This window comes from Rhinoraja longicauda, unplaced genomic scaffold (assembly GCF_053455715.1).
Source record: "Rhinoraja longicauda isolate Sanriku21f unplaced genomic scaffold, sRhiLon1.1 Scf000272, whole genome shotgun sequence".
NCBI lineage: Eukaryota > Metazoa > Chordata > Chondrichthyes > Rajiformes > Arhynchobatidae > Rhinoraja > Rhinoraja longicauda.
Window position 1 is genome coordinate 164 of NW_027601490.1, and position 20,447 is coordinate 20,610.

Below are 20,447 nucleotides of genomic sequence, written 5' to 3' on the forward strand. Positions count from 1 at the left end.
TGCTAAATATATGCTAACATTTACATGTCCTAACAGAAAGTTAAGGGGCCAGATGTTAATTACATCTGATCCGTCCTCACCATATGCCGGACTCACTAGGTTCAGAGGCAGAAATTAAATACATCTGTATCAATCCTCTGCAAAAACAAAGAATTGCAGATGCTGATATATGTGAAATATATGAAATATATAGACACAAGGTCAGTTTTTGACCTTGAACAAGACACCGAGAGATAATCTTGCAGATGTGTACAAAACCAACAAAAACAGATGAAAAGGTAATGTGAAACATTTTTTTACATCAAATTAAAATAATATTTTAAACTAGTGGAAGGCAAAACTGACATAATTTTTCAAATGGCATTTGATTAAACGACCATTACATGATTCAGGCAGTGATGGCAGAAAAAGATCTTGCATGTTCAACATATTCAAGAAAAATCAATAGTTATTTTGTTGTTAAACAGGCCGAATTATTTTTTTGTCTCAAATTATTTCTGGTTTCATGAATTTTGCTTCAAGTCATTCCAATGAATTGCATGGATTAATTAAGCATCAACATCAATGGGAAAAGGAAATAATGTTCCACTCTAGGCATAGAGCAATGATATGATCTCCACAGATTAATCAACAGGATATCAATTCAATAAGATTGCATGTCTATTTTGACAACACTAACCTCTAATTTTGGTCCCAGCTTCATCAATTCTTTGCACTCCACCTGCTAACACCATGGCGACTGCTAGTTTAACCACATACATTCCAAATACTTGTGGACAAAGGCTGGCCAGAATTTCATTTCTTCCTTAAAAAAAAAATAAAGAGATGTGATGAAAGAAAACAAAGCATATCCTATTACTTGCACTTAAAATAGAACACAAGTAATTGTATGTGCCACCATAAACTAATTTATCAGAACCAGCATTATGTTCCACTCACTCCCAGACCCACTCTGCCCAGAATGCAGTCAAGCTATTATATTGTCCAATTTAAAGTCGTTTATCACTTGTGCATTTTAAGGTTTTAACAATGTTTATGTACATGTTTATATTCATCACTAGACTCCAGAACAGTTGACAAGAGGTTCATTCACAATTCCATTAATAATTTCAATTAAAAAAACTTGTGTTAAACTTAAAATGTTAAAGTTGAATGTGGAATTTATGAGGTGGGGGGAATCCAGCACTGATTAGAACATAGAACAGTACAGCACAGAAACAGGCCTTACCGTCCACAATGCTTGTGCTGAATATAATGTGGTTAAACTGATCTCATCTGCCTGCACATCACCCATATCCCTCTGGGACCTGCACTTTCATGTGCCCATGTAAAAAAAACCTAAACACCACTGTGGTTTCTTCCAGATCCCTGTGCAGCTCTACTGGTTATGATCCTCTCTCTGACTAATATGAATAAGCCAGTTCTGAATCCATGCAACCAAGCCATTATGTATCCTGCACATCTTAATCTTTTGGATCAGTTTACCAGGAGCGACCTTGTCAGAAGCCTTTCTAAAATTCATGTATTCAACATCCACCGCCCAACTTTCATTAATCACGTCAAAAAACTCAAGTTAGTAAGACATGACCTGCCATATACCAAGGTGAGCTGGCTATCCTCAATTTGTCCATTCTCTTCAAAATTGGAGTAAATCCTATCTCATTCTCCAACAGTTTCCCTTCCTCGGATAGGAGGCTCACTGACCTGTTGTTCCCTGGATTCTTACTGATTGTGCAAATCGTTTCCTTCAGCCTTCCACTCTTTGGTGGTGCCTTTTTAGTTTGTTCCCATTCCTCATTGACAGCACCGATGATCAAATATCTTTCCATGTTAATTTAATCTAGCTCTACAAATAATTAATCTACTCATAACAGCATCTCATAATGATTTTAACCAAGGAAAATATCGCAAGGCATTTCACAGAATTGTAAGAAACATAGAAACATAGAAAATAGGTGCAGGAGTAGGCCATTCGGCCCTTCGAGCCTGCACCGCCATTCAATATGATCATGGCTGATCATTCAGCTCAGTAGCCTGTACCTGCCTTCTCTCCATACCCCCTGATCCCTTTAGCAAAAAGGGTCACATCTAACTCCCTCTTAAATATAGCCAATGAACTGGCCTCAACTACCTTCTGTGGCAGAGAATTCCACAGACTCACCACTCTCTGTGTGAAGAAATGTTTTCTCATCTCGGTCCTAAAAGACTTCCCCCTTATCCTTAAGCTGTGACCCCTGGTTCTGGACTCCCCCAACATCGGGAACAATCTTCCCGCATCTAGCCTCTCCAACCCCTTAAGAATTTTATATGTTTCTATAAGATCCCCCCTCAGTCTTCTAAATTCCAGCGAGTACAAGCCCAGTCTATCTAGTCTTTCCTCATATGTAAGTCCCGCCATCCCAGGGATCAATCTGGTGAACCTTCTCTGTACTCCCTCTAAGGCAAGAACGTCTTTCCTCAGGTTAGGAGACCAAAACTGCACACAATACTCCAGGTGCGGTCTCACCAAGGCCCTGTACAACTGCAGCAGAACCTCCCTGCTCCTAAACTCAAATCCTCTTGCTATGAATGCCAACATACCATTCGCTTTCTTCACTGCCTGCTGCACCTGCATGCTTGCTTTCAATGACTGGTGCACCATGACACCCAGGTCACGTTGCATCTCCCCTTCTCCCAATCGGTCACCATTCAGGTAATACTCTGCTTTCCTCTTCTTGCCGCCAAAGTGGATAACCTCACATTTATCCACATTATATTGCATCTGCCATGCATTTGCCCACTCGCCTAATCTATCCAAGTCACTCTGCAGCCTCCTAGCATCCTCCTCGCAGCTAACACTGCCACCCAGCTTCGTGTCATCCGCAAACTTAGAGATGTTGCATTCAATTCCCTCGTCCAAATCATTAATATACACTGTAAATAACTGGGGTCCCAGCACTGAGCCTTGCGGTACCCCACTAGTCACTGCCTGCCATTCCGAAAAGGACCCGTTTATTCCTACTCTTTGCTTCCTGTCCGCCAACCAATTTTCTATCCACCTCAACACTGAACCCTCAATACCGTGTGCTTTAAGTTTGTACACCAATCTCCTATGTGGGACCTTGTCGAAGGCCTTCTGAAAGTCCAGATATAACACATCGACTGGTTCTCCCTTATCCACTCTACTAGTTACATCCTCGAAAAATTCTATAAGATTCGTCAGACATGATTTGCCTTTGGTAAATCCATGCTGACTTTGTCCGATGATTTCACCACTTTCCAAATGTAATGCTATCACATCTTTAATAACTGACTCTAGCATTTTCCCCACTACCGATGTTAGGCTAACTGGTCTATAATTCCCCGTTTTCTCTCTCCCTCCCTTTTTAAAAAGTGGGGTTACATTAGCTACCCTCCAGTCCTCAGGAACTACTCCAGAATCTAAAGAGTTTTGAAAAATTATCACTAATGCATCCACTATTTCTGAGGCTACTTCCTTAAGCACTCTGGGATGCAGCCTATCTGGCCCTGGGGATTTATCTGCCTTTAATCCATTTAATTTACCTAACACCACTTCCCGACTAACCTGGATTTCCCTCAGTTCCTCCATCTCATTAGACCCCCGGTCCCCCGCTATTTCCGGCAGACGGTTTATGTCTTCCTTAGTGAAGACAGAACCAAAGTATTTGTTCAATTGGTCTGCCATCTCCTTGTTCCCTATGATCAATTCACCTGTTTCCGACTGCAAGGGACCTACATTTGTCTTAACTAGTCTTTTTCTCTTCACATATCTATAAAAGCTTTTGCAGTCAGTTTTTATGTTCCCTGCCACTATAATGTAGGACTGCCAACAATAGACATTAGGTGCAGGAGGAGGCCATTCGGCCCTTCGAGCCAGCACCGCCATTCAATGTGATCATGGCTGATCATTCTCAATCAGTACCCCGTTCCTGCCTTCTCCCCATACCCCCTGACTCCGCTATCCTTAAGAGCTCTATCCAGCTCTCTCTTGAATGCATTCAGAGAATTGGCCTCCACTGCCTTCTGAGGCAGAGAATTCCACAGATTCACAACTCTCTGACTGAAAAGGTTTTTCCTCATCTCAGTTCTAAATGGCCCACCCCTTATTCTTAAACTGTGGCCCCTTGTTCTGGACTCCCCCAACATTGGGAACATGTTTCCTGCCTCTAACGTGTCCAACCCCTTAATAATCTTATACGTTTCGATAAGATCTCCTCTCAACAGGTTTCCAAGTTAGGACCGTGTGCAACTTGGAGGGGAATCTGGAGATGGCAATGTTCCCATGCATCTACATCCATCTGTTCTTGAAGGTGGGTGATGCAGGTTTCGAAGCAGGTAACTGCAGTATATTTGCATGCTGGCTCCAATCATAGTACAATGTTTATATGTTTTAATATGTTTCACATTTACAATTACAAATTATTTTTAAAATTCTAAGAATAGGTTCAACAAAATTTTGTTACACTTTTCAGAAAGGGGTGAAAAGGTGGATAAACCCAACAAGCAACACATTAACGGGACATAAACAACAAGAGCAACTGACACATAATTAACACAAAGGATGACAACACTGCAAAAATCACTCCTTTACTCTGGTACATCCCAATGCCATGTGCAAGGGAAAGTTTGCTTTCATAGGGAAACTCAAACCTGACACCAAATTGCCTTCAATTTCTCCGGCATTTTCAATTTTTAATTTGGAGGCTTTGCTTACATCTTAGCAAAGGTTACATCTACCTTGTACTATTTTTAAAGAGGACATTTGTAAAAGGGATCACAGTTACCAGAGTTCTGCAGTTAACATTTCCGCATCAGTCAGGTCTACTCAAAATGAACATTAACCACCACAATGTTTCATTCAAACCAGCAGGATGACAACTTTCACAGACAGCAACTACGCTTAAATGTAGCTAAAGTTCTGCTAGGAAAATTACTACTTTATTTAAAAAGCAAATCAACAATTTAGCCATTTCAGCTATTCTTCTTATTATTGTGTCCACTATCGCTATTAACAATAATTGATATTTTTAACACTTCCTTAACAAACATTATCAAATTAGAGATGCAGAGTGGTGCAGCTGGTGGAGGTCCAGCAACCATAGTTAAAATCTGGCTTCCAGTGCTGTGAGTAGAGTTTGCACAATCTCCCAATGAGTGCCCTGTTTTCTAAGTATATATCTTAAGTATGTGCTGGTAGGTTAATTGACTAAGGTAAACATAGGGGAGTAGGCAAGTTGTGGAATCTATGATATGTGGATGGGAAACTGGGGTGAATAGGTAACAGGGGACTGCAGATGCTGCTCTTCCAGATTTCATCTGCCCCCCCCCCCCCACAATCAGTCTGAAAAAGGGTCTCAATCCAAAACAGTACCTATCCATGTTCTGCAGAGATGCTGCCTGACCTGCTGAGTTACTTCAGCACTTTGTGTCTTTTAGACTGGATAGACTCGGCTTGTACTCGCTGGAATTTAGAAGATTGAGGGGGGATCTTATAGAAACTTCCAAAATTCTTAAGGGGTTGGACAGGCTAGATGCAGGAAGATTGTTCCCGATGTTGGGGAAGTCCAGAATAAGGGGTCACAGTTTAAGGATAAGGAGGAAGTGTTTTAGGACCGAGGTGAGAAAGTTTTTTTTCACACAGAGAGTGGTGAATCTGTGGAATTCTCTGCCACAGAAGGTAGTTGAGGCCAGTTCATTGGCTATATTTAAGAGGGAGTTAGATGTGGCCCTTGTGGCTAAAGGGATCAGGGGATATGGAGAGAAGGCAGGTACAGGATACTGAGTTGGATGATCAGCAATGATCATATTGAATGGCGGTGGTGCAGGCTCGAAGGGCCGAATGGCCTACTCCTGCACCTATTTTCTATGTTTTCTATGTTTCTAGTGAGGAATTAGGTTGCTCTGTGAGCCTGCATACTCAATGAGTTGAAAATACCTTTTCTATATTGTAACAAAATATTATTGCACAACTTAGTAAAATCTAGTTATGATGTGTTACCTGAAAAATCTACTGACGTGATTTAATCAATTGCATGTGGTGCAGTACCTGCTAGAGGATCAGCCTTGTGACTCTCCCAGAATTCTTCAAATTCTTTTTGGATATCCTCATCAATAACAACTCCAGATGATTGTTCATTGTTCACTTCGAGATTATTGGCTTTCAGGACAAGTTCTAGATCACAACGGGTATCTTGAGTAAAAGGTTTCCACCTCTGCATGACCATACCATAAAGAGTAACATCATCACCTGTGATTCAAATACAAATATGCATGTTACTTTAGTTTAGAGGTACAGCGCGGAAACAGGCCCATCGAGTCCATGCCGACCAACCGCATATTAATGCTACCCTACACACACTAGGGACAATTTTACATTTATATCAAGCCAATTAACCTATAAACCTGCACATCTTTGGAGTGTGGGAGGAAACCGAAGATCTTGGAGAAAACCCATGCGGTCACAGGGAGAACTCTGTACAGACAGCACCCGTAGTCGGGATCGAACCCGGGTCTTCGGCGCCGCAAGCGCTGTAAGGCAGCAACTCTACCGCTGTATCTCCGTGCCGCTTCTAAGCATTTGATTATTGTTCATTTTTAGGAGCAGAGAAGTGAATAAACTATTTGCCAACACAGTCAGACTCCAATAGATTCTGATAGTTCAGAAAACAATGATTTGACATAAGGCTCATTCAAGCTCAAAGTTCACCAGGACCCTGTTCCCCAGGCTCCCTCTCTTCACCGGTTTAAGTGCAAAACTTGATTAGAATTCTACAGGGCACAGGTGAGTAGTTTTATTTTAGAAAGCATACACTAGCATTAGAAATAAATCTGAACCGATTCACAGGCTACTTCCCTGGATGTTAGTTGTTTTATCACCGATGGTGCCAATGTTCTACTAAATTATGTCCACATTCTTTGGAGCTCAGAAGAACAAAGATGATCCTACTGAAACATACAAAATCCTGATTCGGTAAAAAATCATCCTCTGACTGTGTCCTAACTTACAAAATCCTGATGGGACAGTTAGAAATTTCCACTGGAAAATCCCAAGCGAGGAAAAATAGTCACAAGATTAAGAGGCAATAATTTAATGCATAGATACACGAGAACTACTTCTCGCAGGTAGGTGTTGAATGTCTGGAATTCTCTACCTGAAGGGCTGACAAGGCTAGATCAGAGGAAGTGGAGTCTGTTTCCGTGCTGTATTACATTACAATTTATTGTTAATGTACATGTTGCATCATCATCATGATTTACGGCACTCACAATAAGGTTTCTGCACCTTCATCCAACCCATGAATTAAATATTTACCCTTTTCTCAGATGTGATCACATGATGGAGAAAGAATTTCCAGTGCAGATCAGGAATGACATTTTTCCTTAAATTAATTTATTCTAATAAGACATTTTGCACACCTCCCATCTACCCATTCAGATGAACACTTCACATGATGCACCAGTTAAAAAACTGTAATTATATAACCATCCAAGTTTCCCTTTAAGCTAAAAGTTTAATATAAATATTGAACAATGTTTTTCTAAATTCTTCTCGCTCCAATTAGAAACAAGTGTAGTATAGTGGAGGCTCAATTTATAGTGCAGTCTCCGAAAGTCATGAAAAAAACCCTTTTCAGAAAGTAACAGTAGTTTTAAATTAAAATATTAGAGAATTCTTGCTCAGGGTGAAATTGTAATGCCATCCATTCCTAAGAGTAGTTGGTTAAGGCTTTAATTGTGAGAAGGATCATTTTCAGATTGTACCTATAGAGTCTGCACTCTGGAGGGCTTCAAACTCTAAAGGGCGTGTTAAAATTGTGCCACACAACTTAACCAGTAAATCTTACCTGATTTGCAGGTGTCCACCAGATCATCTTCTAGTACAACCAACAACGATCGAGGTATACTTCCCACAGACAGCCTCTGAACCTGTTATTGAAACAGGAAAGATACGCAAGGATTAATACAATAGCTCTAAAACTAAAAACGGAAAAAGAAAGTGTACTATTAGCAAAAATATACAAGATAACGTTTCAAAAGTATACGACGACTAGAAAGATCCCAAATGACTCAATTTTGGTGACAACACAATTGGGTATTCTATGTTGACTTGTGGCAGGAAGCAGATGAACTCAAAATCTGTCAGCCCATTTAAAACATTTTGAATGGGTTAGTATGTGGAGAAATTACAATATAATTACAATATAATATAACTTTAAGGCTTGCATGATATGGTAATGCAAGGTTTCTAAGCTAACTACTTTCTGAACATCAGCTGGTGACTTCTCTCAAACTAGGATCTTGGTCTGCCTCACATCACCAAGCCAGCTTTTTCCCCTCATCTCTATTGTCCACTGTTACTATGCAGTCAGATAGTTGGGCTGGGCTGCTCTCTGGTCTGCTGCAGCCTGCATTAAGGTGTAGCAGGTGAGCGTTCAGCACCAGCTGGGGATGAATGCACCACCTACCAAAAACCCTTGACATTATCATTTAAATGATAAAATTTCATAAAAACTGAATCAAGAAAAATGGTAATGCAAAGTACTGGAATTCATATCTCAGCCCAAGCTCATTCGACCCTACAAATAATTGGTTTCATATTCAGATATTAAAGGATACTGATACCAACATAAACCATTTTGATGGAAGAGAATTAATCTAAAACGTTAACTGTATTTTTCTCTCCACAAACGCTGCTGTTCTGCTGCGTATGTCCCAAAGTTTCTGGTTTTAATCTGAGATATAGAGTCATTTTGTTTTGCAATAAATTATTAGGCTTGATTAGTATGGGTGTCAGGGGTTAGGAGGGAAAGATAGATCAGCCATGATTGAATGGTGGAGTAGACTTGATGAGCCGAATTACATATTTCTGCTCCTATCACTTTTGACCTTATGACTGCACCTTGTAGCCCAAAATGCTTAAAAAAGGAAATGCAGATGCTGGTTTACAAAAAAAGACACACAGTGCCGAAGTGACTCAGCGGGTCAGGCAGTACCTCTGAAGAACATAGATAGGTGACGTTCTGGGTCGGGACACTTAATTACAAACATCATCTATCCGCGTTCTCCAGAGATGATACCTGACCCGCTGAGTTACACCAGCACTGTCTTTTTTTTTTGTCAACCATAAATGCTTGTTATATGAAAATGAAGAGCTTTAATGTTAACAGAAATGTTAAAAATTGTTTTTTTACAATACCTGTTCTTGAATTTTGATTTCTTGATAGTCTCTACAACTTGAACAAGAAGATGAGGCGCCAGAAAGACGTGAAAATTTGATCGAGTTACAACCTTCTGGATTGGGGCAGGATGTGGGGCGGCAGAAGGCATAATGCTGCTCAAAGTCTGGGGTTACAGTGAAAACATGCCTGCATTTGTTACACATGTACTCATGCTCATATTCCAGCACCTTCACCATTCCTGTGCGGATTACCGTGCCAACAATTGAAAGAAAATGGCCCACATCCCTAGTCTTTGGAATACGATCCCTCGTCAATTCAGGACACAGTGGCAATCCTGTTAGAAACAGTAACATTTAAGCAAATCAATTCACACTTGCCCAAATAACCAAATTTATTTTCTTCAATGAAGGATAAAAATTGACAATGGTAGCTGACCAAATCTACACCAATTTTTTTGAATAGCAGGTCAAGATTTTTTATGTCCACTTCAGAAATATAGGCTAAAGAGATTAATGTAGTTTAAAAAAAAAGGCTATGTGCATCTTTGTTGGTACCAGTACCATTAGAGCTGCCAGCATTACTTCTGGGTCAGAACATAAGATAAAGGTACCAGGATACTTACTTTACAATGGATTTCTAGATGTTGCCATTACATCCAGGTGTAAAACAATTAGAAACATAGAAAAATAGGTGCAGGATTAGGCCATTCGGCCGTTCGAGCCAGCACCGCCATTCAGTATGATCATGGCTGATCATCTAAAATCAGTACCCCGTTTCTGCTTTACCCCCCATATTCCTTTAGCCCTAAGAGCTAAATCTAACTCCCTCTTGAAAACATCCAGTGAATTGTTCTCCACTGCCTTCTGTGGCAGAGAATTCCACAGATTCACAACTCTCTGGGAGAAAAAGTTTTTCATCTCAGTCCTAAATGGCCTACCCGTTATTCTTAAACTGTGACCCCTGGTTCTGGACTCCCCCAACATCGGGAACATTTTTTCTACATCTAGCGTGTCTAATCCTTTAAGAATTTTATATGTTTCTCTCAGATTTCCTATCATCCTTCTAAATTCCAGTGAATACAAGTCCAGTCGACCCATTCTTTCATCATATGTCAGTCCCTCCATCCTGAGAATTAACCTGGTGAACCTACGCTGCACTCCCTCAATAGCAATAATGTCCTTCCTCAAATTAGGAGACCAAAATTGCACACAATACTCCAGGTGCGGTCTCACCGGGGCTCTGTACAACTGCAGTAGGACCTCCTTGATCCTAAACTCAAATCGCCTGCAATTTTTTAGATTTTTTTTAGATTTAGAGATACAGCGCAGAAACAGGCCCTTCGGCCCACCGGGTCCACGCCGCCCAGCCATCCCCGCACACTAACACTATCCTACACCCACCAGGGACAATTTTTACATTTGCTCAGCCAATTAACCTACCTGTACGTCTTTGGAGTGTGGGAGGAAACCGAAGATCTCGGAGAAAACCCACGCAGGTCACGGGGAGAACGTACAAACTCCGTACAGACGGCGCCCGTAATCAGGATCGAACCTGAGTCTCCGGCGCTGCATTCGCTGTAAGGCAGCAACTCTACCGCTGCGCCACCGTGCCGCCACGAAGAAGGCCAACAAGCCATTACCTTTCTTCACTGCCTGCTGTACCTGCATGCTTACTTTCAATGACTGAGGTACAAGCATACCCAGGTCTCGTTGCACCTCCCCTTTTCCTAATCTGATACCATTCAGATAATAATCTGCCTTCCTGTTCTTGCCACCAAAGTGGATAACCTCACATTTATCCACATTATACTGCATCTGCCATGCATCTGCCCACTCACCCAACCTATCCAAGTCACCCTGCAGCCTCATAGCATCCTCCTCGCTGTTCACATTGCCACCCAGCTTTGTGTCATCCGCAAACTTGGAGATGTCACATTTAATTCCCTCGTTCTATTTGGTGTCTTTATCCAAGTTCTGAACCGGAAGTATGCTGTCTGCTACATTGGTACCAACGAGAATATGGAACCCGTTCAACTCCTCTCGTCATTATTGGGAAGAAGGTTTAGCAGCAGAAAATAATTTTTAAAAACAACAAACGAACACATGCATCTACCTTGCAGCAAAACTGACTACTTAGATGAGCTACAGTTCCTGGATTCAAATTGAAATTACACAAGAAACAGAAAATGAAACTTCAAGTAATAAAAGTCAGCGAACAGTATTGCTGAGTGATCATTATTTAATGTCTGCTGGAGATGTGTTTCTCAGTGATTGGTGCTAAGCTGGCGCAGACCAATAAACGAGTTCACCAATAAACTAAAGAAGTTACCAAAAACTGTGCCACGGACAGACCTCGACTGCTTTGAGAAATATGGACATTCAATTGCTGACCTTGTGGGTTTCTGCTGGGGGCTCTGCTTTCCTCCAAAAATGTAATAACAGATTAATTAACCTGTACATGTGCGGCACGGTGGCGCAGCGGTAGAGTTGCTGCCTTACAGCGAATGCAGCGCCGGAGACTCAGGTCCGATCCTGACTACGGGTGCTGTACTGTACGGAGTTTGTACGTTCGCCCCGTGACCTGCGTGGGTTTTCTCCGATATCTTTGGTTTCTTCCCACACTCCAAAGACATGCAGGTTTGTAGGTTAATTGGCTGGCCAAATGTTTTAAAAAATTTTTTTTTAATTGTCCCTAGTGGGTGTAGGATGGTGTTAATGTGCGGGGATCGCTGGGCGGCGCGGACCCGGTGGGCCGAAGGCCCTTTCTGCGCTGTATCTCTAAATCTAAAATCTTAATTACCGAAGCGTAGGCATGTGACAGAAGAACTGAAAGGACATTAGATGGACATGTGAGAAAGAATAGATTTAAGGAGTGCAGGGAAAGAAGAAAAGGGGAAGTGGGATTAATGAGGCCTGCAGAGAGCTAGTATGGAGTCATTGGGCCTAATAGCATCCTTGTGTCATAACTAAGACAGAAAGATTACATGCCTTGCATTTAGAAACATAGAAGCATAGCCTTGCATTTCACCTGAAATCCTCGTGTGAAGGTTTTGTTTCATGACCAATTCATGTGGTTCTGCAAAAGACTGCAGAATGGTCGTGGCAGCTCTGTGTAATGCATTGTCAAATATTGGAAATAATTCGTTCGGAAATGCACTCAAGTACTCGCCAATCTCCATGCTGATTTCGAACAGTGTGATGGCATTCACCGTGATCGGATAATGAGCACTTTGATCTGGTTTCTGCAGAATCTGGGCGATATCATTTTTGTGGAATTCTCCAACATAGGATTCAAAGACTTGTCCGATTAAAGCCACTTGCTCTGTATTCAGACGCATACTTCCTGTTTGGAAAACAAAAACAAAAATTACATTTATCCAATAGCAGGTAGCAAATGTTACTGCACCAATAGAATCAGCATATTTGGGAATAATATGAAAACTTGCAAATGATTATTTAAAATAATTTAAGAAACTGTTACTGCACCAAATGCAAGCTGATATTGACATTTAGTCTTAAACTAGCTGCTGTGGACCCATTGGGTCCAAACCTCTTCTGCATTGGTGTAGCACCCTCCCCTCCCCCACTCCATCCCCCCTCAACCCCCTTATCTCCCCCTCCCCCCCTCAACCCCCTTATCTCCCCCTCCCCCCCTCACCCATTCCATCCCCCTTCAACCCCCCCTTATTCTCCCCTCCTCCCTTCCCATCACCCGCGGATCCGGCAGCCATGCCGTGAAGCGAGCTGCAGCTCGCTATGGGTCGCTGCCGTTTGCATCATCTCGAAGTCGAAGTATCGTACGTCGAAGCATTGTAAGCCGGGGAGCATCTGTATTAGATCAATGGGCCACAACTGCGCACGCGCAGACCCGTTGGATTCCCATTGTGATGTCGAACACGGAGGTATTACTGCGCAGGCGCGACTGGCGTGCAGGGCAAGTAGAAAAGGGGTTTATTAAAATTTTTAAAGTGATTTTTAAAGTTTAAAAAGTGAATAACTTTTAAAATATAACAACCATTTGAACCGCAGGTCAATGGTAAGGTGGGCCTAAAATTGTTGCGCTATCGTGTACTATTTTGGCTGTATTTCGGGAACAAATATATCCACAAACCCACATACAAGTAGATCCATAAATCCACATTGTAGTGGCAACTTCAGTCCTTCCCATAGCAGTCCTCTCCGTTTGCCACCACTTCATGGAGGAGTGGAGTGAACGATGTTGACTCAAACCAACAACAGAGAGATCTTCACGACTTTCAGTGTAATTAGTCGTTTATTGAAGTAGTGATACAAACAGATTTGTATTTCTCCCATCATAAGCCTGGTAAGAACTGTATCTCGCCATAGCTTCTCTGCATCTGACGCCTCATGTTTCCGCCTCCTCAGATAGTACCTAGTTCTGGCTCCTCCCAGTACGTTATGCCCATATATGCCCATTATGTCCAAATAATAATAATAATAATAATAATAATAATATATTCCTTTATTCATCCCACACCGGGGAAATTTAGTGTCACAGCAACAAAGCGGATAGCAAGAGATCATTCATTATAAATAAACGATACATAAATTGTCATCAGTTTTCTGTGTGTTCTTAGCTGTTATTGTTGACTCGTCTGCTGGGAGCAGTGCTGGTTGTGCAGTCTCACAGTAGCGGGAAGGAAGGACCTCCTATATCTCTCCTTCACGCAGTTGGGGTGAAGGAGTCTGTCACTGAAGGAGCTACTCAGTGCAGTGACAGTGTCCTGCATGGGGTGGGAGTCGTTGTCCAGCAGCGATGTTAGCTTTGCCATCATCCTCCTATCTCCCACCACCTGCACTGAGTCGAGAGGGCAACCCAGGACAGAGCTGGCCTTCCTGACCAGCTTGTCGAGTCTCTTCCCTTCCGCCGCTGAGATGCTGCTGCTCCAGCAGACCACTCCATAGAAAATGGCCGATGCAACCACTGTGTTGTAGAAGGTCCTTAGGAGTGCCCCCTGCACTCCAAAGGACCTGAGTCTCCTTAGCAGATAAAGTCTGCTCTGGCCCTTTCTGTATAGCGCATCGGTGTTTTCAGTCCAGTCCAGTTTATTGTTGAGGTAGACACCCAGGTACTTATAAGAATCCACCCTCTCGATGTCCATTCCCTGAATGTTCACCGGTGTCGGGGGGACCTGGCTGTGCCTGCGGAAATCTACCACCATCTCCCTGGTTTTGCCCACGTTGATCCGGAGGCAGTTCCGCTGGCAGTAGTCCACAAACTCCTTGATCAGTTATTAGTTCTTATAAGCCCTGTCCTCGTCGCCCGTGATTCAACTCACAACCCCCAAGTGCCCAAAAATAATACAGCAAGATACAAAATAATATAATATGCTCGGACAGCTAATAAACACAAATGGCTCCTACACATATATATACAAGATGAGAGTTTTAGTAATATATAGATTATAGTAATATATAGCCGGGCGTGGACCCGTTGGTAACTCCCGATGGGTCCAAACCTCTCATGTGGGCCCAGCAACCCTCCATTGGGTCCAAACCTCTCCTGCAGGCCCGGCAACCCTTCCCCATCTGACGACCCGTGGACCCGTTGCCAGCCGGGGGCAGGTGAGGGAGGAGAGGAAAGGGGAAAGGGAGCCACTCACCCCGGCCCCGGGTAGCCATCAGCTGGAGAGCTCTCCTCACCTTTAGGTGGTCCTAAAATTGTTGCGCTATCGTGTACCGTTTTGGCTGTATTTCGGGTACATACAAATATGCAATGATATATATATATATATATATATATATATATATATATATACGAATATATATACAAGATGAGAGTTTTAGTCATATATAATCTAGTCATATAATAGATTATTGGCATAGGATCTAAATTCGGCAACTCCTTAGCCAACACAAGAGCTGCAATACTACAAAATTACATCTCAGTACAACCTTTTCCAATGGAAAAATAAGAATCAAAAATCAATTCTGAATCTTCAGTAACCTTCGAGAATCAGGAGGGTCTTGTCCTGCAGTAAAGCTTTACTAGCTAATCAGAGTTCTGCATATATAATTTTAAATGCATAGTTACCAGTAAAATAATGCAGTGTTTTCCCTATCTCATTAAATGAAATGCTGCTGCTTGAAGTTCCAATGGGCCATAGCACAATCATACAGTGCCCTCCATAATGTTTGGGACAAAGACCCATCATTTATTTATTTGCCTCTGTACTCCACAATTTGAGATTTGTAACAGAAAAAAATCACATGTGGTTATAGTGCACATTGTCAGATTTTATTAAAGGGTATTTTTATGCATTTTGGTTTTACCATGTAGAAATTACAGCTGTGTTTATACATAGTTCCCTCATTTCAGGGCACCATAATGTTTGAGACACATGGCTTCACAAGCGTTTGTACTTGCTCAGGTGTGTTTAACTGTCTCCTTATTGCAGATATAAGAGAGCTGTCAGCACCGAGTCTTTCCTCCAGTCTTTCCATCACCTTTGGAAACCTTTATTGCTGTTTATCAACACGAGGACCAAGGTTGTGCAAAGAAAGTCAAAGAAGCCATTATGTGACTAAGAAACAAGAATAAAACTGTTAGAGACATTAGCCAAACCTTAGGCTTACCAAAATCAACTGTATGGAACATCATTAAGAAGAAAGAGAACACTAGTGAACTTACTAATCGCAAAGGGACTGGCAGGCCTAGGAAGACCTCCACAGCTGATCACAGAAGAATTCTCTCCATAATAAAGAAAAATTCCCAAACACCTGTCCGACAGATCAGAAATACTCTTCAGGAGTCAGGTGCGGATTTGTCAATGACCACTATCCGCAGAAGACTTCATGAATAGAAATACAGAGGCTACACTGCAAGATGCAAACCACTGGTTAGCTGCAAAAATAGGATGGCCAGGCTACAGTTTGCCAAGAAGTACTTAAACGAGCAACCACAGTTCTAGAAAATGGTCTTGTGGACAGATGAGACGAAGATTACCTTATATCAGAGTGATGGCAAGAGCAAAGTATGGAGGAAAGAAGGAACTGTCCAAGATCCAAATCCATACCTCATCTGTGAAACACGGTGGTGGGGGTGTTATGGCCTGGGCATGTATAGCTGCTGAAGGTATTGGCTCACTTATCTTCATTGATGATACAACTGCTGATAGTAGTGGCATAATGAATTCTGAAGAGTATAGATACATCCTATCTACTCAAGTTCAAACAAATGCCTCAACACTCATTGGCCGGCGGTTCATTCTACAGCCAGACAATGAGCCCAAACATACTGCTAAAGCAACAAAGGAGTTTTTCAATGCTAAAAAGTGGTCAATTCTTGAGTGGCCAAGTCAATCACCCAATCACCAAACCTGGCAGAGCATCACCAGAGAAGACACCCAGCAACTGGTGATGTTCATGAATCGCAGACTTCAAGCAGTCATTGCATGCAAAAGATATGCAACAAAATACTAAACATGTCTACTTTCATTTACATGACATTGCTGTGTCCCAAACATTATGGTGCCCTGAAATGGGGGGACTATGAAAAACACTGCTGTAATTTCTACATGGTGAAACCAAAATGTATAAAAATGGCCTATATTAAAATCTGAAAATGTGCACTTTTGCCACTTGTGATTTTTTCTATTACAAATCTCAAATTGTGGAGTACAGAGGCAAATAAATAAATGATGGGTCTTTGTCCCAAACATTATGGAGACCACTGTAAATGCCATTTACATAATTGCATGTCTTAAGAAAGTAATTTAACACAAGATAGTTCATGGAGCCATTCTGGTTGGCATGCCCACTGGAAACACCATTAAAATTACCCAAACTGATTTGAATTGAACCTCTGAGACAGATCACATTTAACCAGTTGCTCACTGGTTCCATCACCCCTCCCCCATAAATGGCTAATGTCATCATAGATTATTTTAAGGAATGGGGGCTATTCCTGGTTAACAACAGCTAGGGCTGCTAATGTGGCAAGTATACATCAGCCAAAACATTATGACCACTGACAGGTGAAGTGAATAACATTGGTTATCTTGTTACAATGGCACCTGTCAAGGGATGGGATATATTAGGCAGCAAGTGAACAGTCAGTTCTTGAAGTTGATGTGTTGGATGCAGGAGAAATGGGCAAAAGTAAAGGCCTGAGCGACTTTGACAAGGGCCAAATTGTTATGGCCAGATGACTGAGTCAGAGCATCTCTGAAACGGCAAGGCTTGTGGGGTGCTCCCGGTCAGCAGTGGTGAGTACCTGCCGACAGTGGTCCAAGGAGGGACAAACCACAAACTGGCGACAGGGTGTTGGGCACCCAAGGCTCATCGATATGCGAGGGCAACAAAGGCTATCCTGTCTGATCCGAACCGACTGTGGGAAGATGACAAGCCGGTGGAGGGAGTGCGATGCTCTGGGCAATGTTCTGCTGGGAAACCCTGGGTCCGGCCATTCATGTGGACGTCAATTTGACACGTATCACCTACCTAAACATCGTTGCAGACCAGGTACACCCCTTCATGGCAATGGGATTCCCTGATGGCAGTGGCCTCTATCAGCAGGATAATGTGCCCTGCCACACTGCACACATTTTTGGGAATAGTTTAAGGAACATGATGAGCTTTTCACTGTGTTGCCCTGCCCTCCAAATTCTCCAGATCTCAATCCGATTGAGCATCTGTGGGGTGTGCTGGATCGACAAGTCCGATCCATGGTGGCTCCACCTCGCAACTTACAGGACTTGAAGGATCTGCTGCTAATGTTTTGGTGCCAGATACCACAGGACACCTTCAGGAGTCTTGTAGAGTCCATGCCTCGGCGGGTCGGCGCTGTTTTGGCGCCACACAGAGGACCAACAGCATATTAGGCAGATGGTGATAATGTTTTGGCTGATCGGTGTATATGTTCTTCACGTTCTTGTGAACTTTCTAATCAAGTACATCCCACATTTTGAACCACTGTGGTTGTTTGTACAACAACCGTATTAAAGTCCATGGTGAAAGGCCATGTCTAATGGGTGCTGTCGAGGAATAATGACTCATAATAATAAAAATCCACGTTAATAAACTAAATTCATGGCATCTTGTGAACTGCAGTCTGTCATCAAAAATGACTAATGTCAGATTAACATAACACCGACATCCTTAGCATCTAGTCACAACTCCAGTCTTGCAGCACGGGATAGAGTCTAAATGTTTTTGCTGAGTTGTTAAAAAAATAAGTGCAGATGAAATGTCTTCTCTAGATCATGAGAATCAGGCAAAAAATGTGTAATATATGTCTCACTCCATCAATAAACCTAAGCACACTTTCCACTAAACCCACCATTTCAAGTTCTGAAACAAATTTGCTATTAATCTGTTCAACTGAAATAACAAAAAGCCATATTTTCATAAAAAACCCAATCAGATTAATTTTCCTGAACTCTGTTCATTTCCAGATAAATTTGCACCACAACATAAGGTGTCATTTCTACTTCCATTTGCATTTGTGACACTGGAACATTCTACATAAAGCAATATAGCATAGGAACAGGCCCTTTGGTCCACAAGGCCTGTGCCGAACATGATGCCAAGTTAAACAAATGCAAGGCATCCAAGCTTGGTGACCCTGGTGCTGGTCTCAGAAGTGGATCAATCATTCATTACAATCGCTCCACTCTTTTAAACCCCCTACTCCAACAGATATCTGCAAACTGTGGACGGCTTGATTGTAATCATTTATAGTCTTTCCGCTGACTGGATAGCACGTAACAAAAAAAAACTTTTCACTCTACCTCTGTACACATGACAATAAACTAAACTGAAAGTAAGCATGCAGGTACAGTAGGCAGTGAAGAAAGCTAATGGCATGTTAGCCTTTATTGTGAGAGGATTTGAGTTTAGGAGCAAGGAGGCCCTACTGCATTTGTACAGGGCCCTGGTGAGACCGTACCTGGAGTATTGTGTGCAATTTTGGTCTCCTAATTTGAGGAAGGACATTCTTACTATTGAGGGAGTGCAGAGTAGATTCATCAGGTTAATTCCCAGGATGGCGGGACTGAGATATGAAAGAATGGGTCGACTGGGTTTGTATTCACTGGAATTTAGAAGAATGAGAGGGGATCTTATACAAACATATAAAATTCTTAAAGGATTGGACAGGCCAGATGCAGGAAAAATGATCCTGATGTTGGGGGAGTCCAGAACCAGGGGTCACAGTTTAAGAATAAGGTTTAGGCCATTTAGGACTGAGATGAGGAAAAACTTTTTCACCCAGAGAGTTGTGAATCTGTGGAATTCTCTGCCACAGAAGGTGGTGGAGGTCAATTCACTGGATGTATTCAAGAGAGAGTTAGATCTAGCTCTTAGGGCTAAAGGAATCAAGGGATATGGGGAAAAAGCAGGAACGGTCTAATGATTGTGGATGATCAGCCATGATCAAATTGAATGGTGGTGCTGGCTCAAAGGGCCGAATGGCCTGCATCTATTTTTCTATGTTTCTAAACTAAAATCAAAATAAAAGTGCTGGAGTTGCACAGTGGGTCAGGCAGCCTCTCAGGTGAACATGGATAGGCGATGTTTCCGGTCAGAAATGTCCCAACTCAACATTACCTTGCCATCATCTCCAGAGATGCTGCCTGACCTGCTGAGTTGCACCAGAACTATGTATATTTTTCTAATCCAGCAAATGCAGTCTCTTGTCTCCATTAAACTAACCATATATGCCTGCACACAATGCATATCTGCCCATTCCTTGCGTAGCCATGTGGCTGTCCAAAGCCTCTTAAACACCACTATCCCATCTGCCTCACCCACACCCTTTATGCAAAAAAAAAACCTTTTCCCCACATCTCCTTTAAACGTTGCCACTCTCACCTTAAAGCTATGCCCTCTGGTCCCAGTGTAATGCAATCGTTTGCTCCAAGGCCTCATGTGACGCCCTTGATTGCACCCAGGTACCTCTGCAATGCAAGGGCAGACTGCGCTGACGTCATCACCCGATGGCGTCACCACTCACAGACCTGGTCGAGATGACGCGCAGGGACCCGGAGTAACAGAGCCCGATGACATCATAGCAGGGGGAACTCCAGATCCTGCAGATGCTCCAATCCTGAGCAAAAACCGGAGCACCGGCGGCCGCGAGACCCGGTGCACAGTAACAAGTAACGGCCGCGTCACAACGAGGGAAACCCCCAGCGGCCTCGGACTCGGTGGACCGCGTCACAATGAGGGGAACCCCCCAGCGGCCGCGGGACCAGGTGGACAGTAACAAGAAGCGGCCCGCGTCACAATGAGAGCAACCCCCAGCCGC

The 20,447-nt window shown here is 42.6% G+C and overlaps 1 protein-coding gene across 1 annotated transcript; it reads right to left on the reverse strand.

The window, feature by feature from the left end:
- Window positions 1-674: 674 nt before the first annotated feature.
- Window positions 675-20,126, reverse strand: LOC144590723 (DNA helicase MCM9-like). Its single transcript, XM_078395150.1, has 6 exons — window positions 20,012-20,126; window positions 12,207-12,521; window positions 9,197-9,513; window positions 7,845-7,926; window positions 6,047-6,247; window positions 675-805 (listed from the first exon to the last, which is right to left on the reverse strand). Exons 2-6 carry the CDS (start codon window positions 12,514-12,516, stop codon window positions 675-677), a joined length of 1,041 nt encoding a protein of 346 aa, XP_078251276.1. The 5' UTR covers window positions 12,517-12,521; window positions 20,012-20,126.
- Window positions 20,127-20,447: the final 321 nt, after the last annotated feature.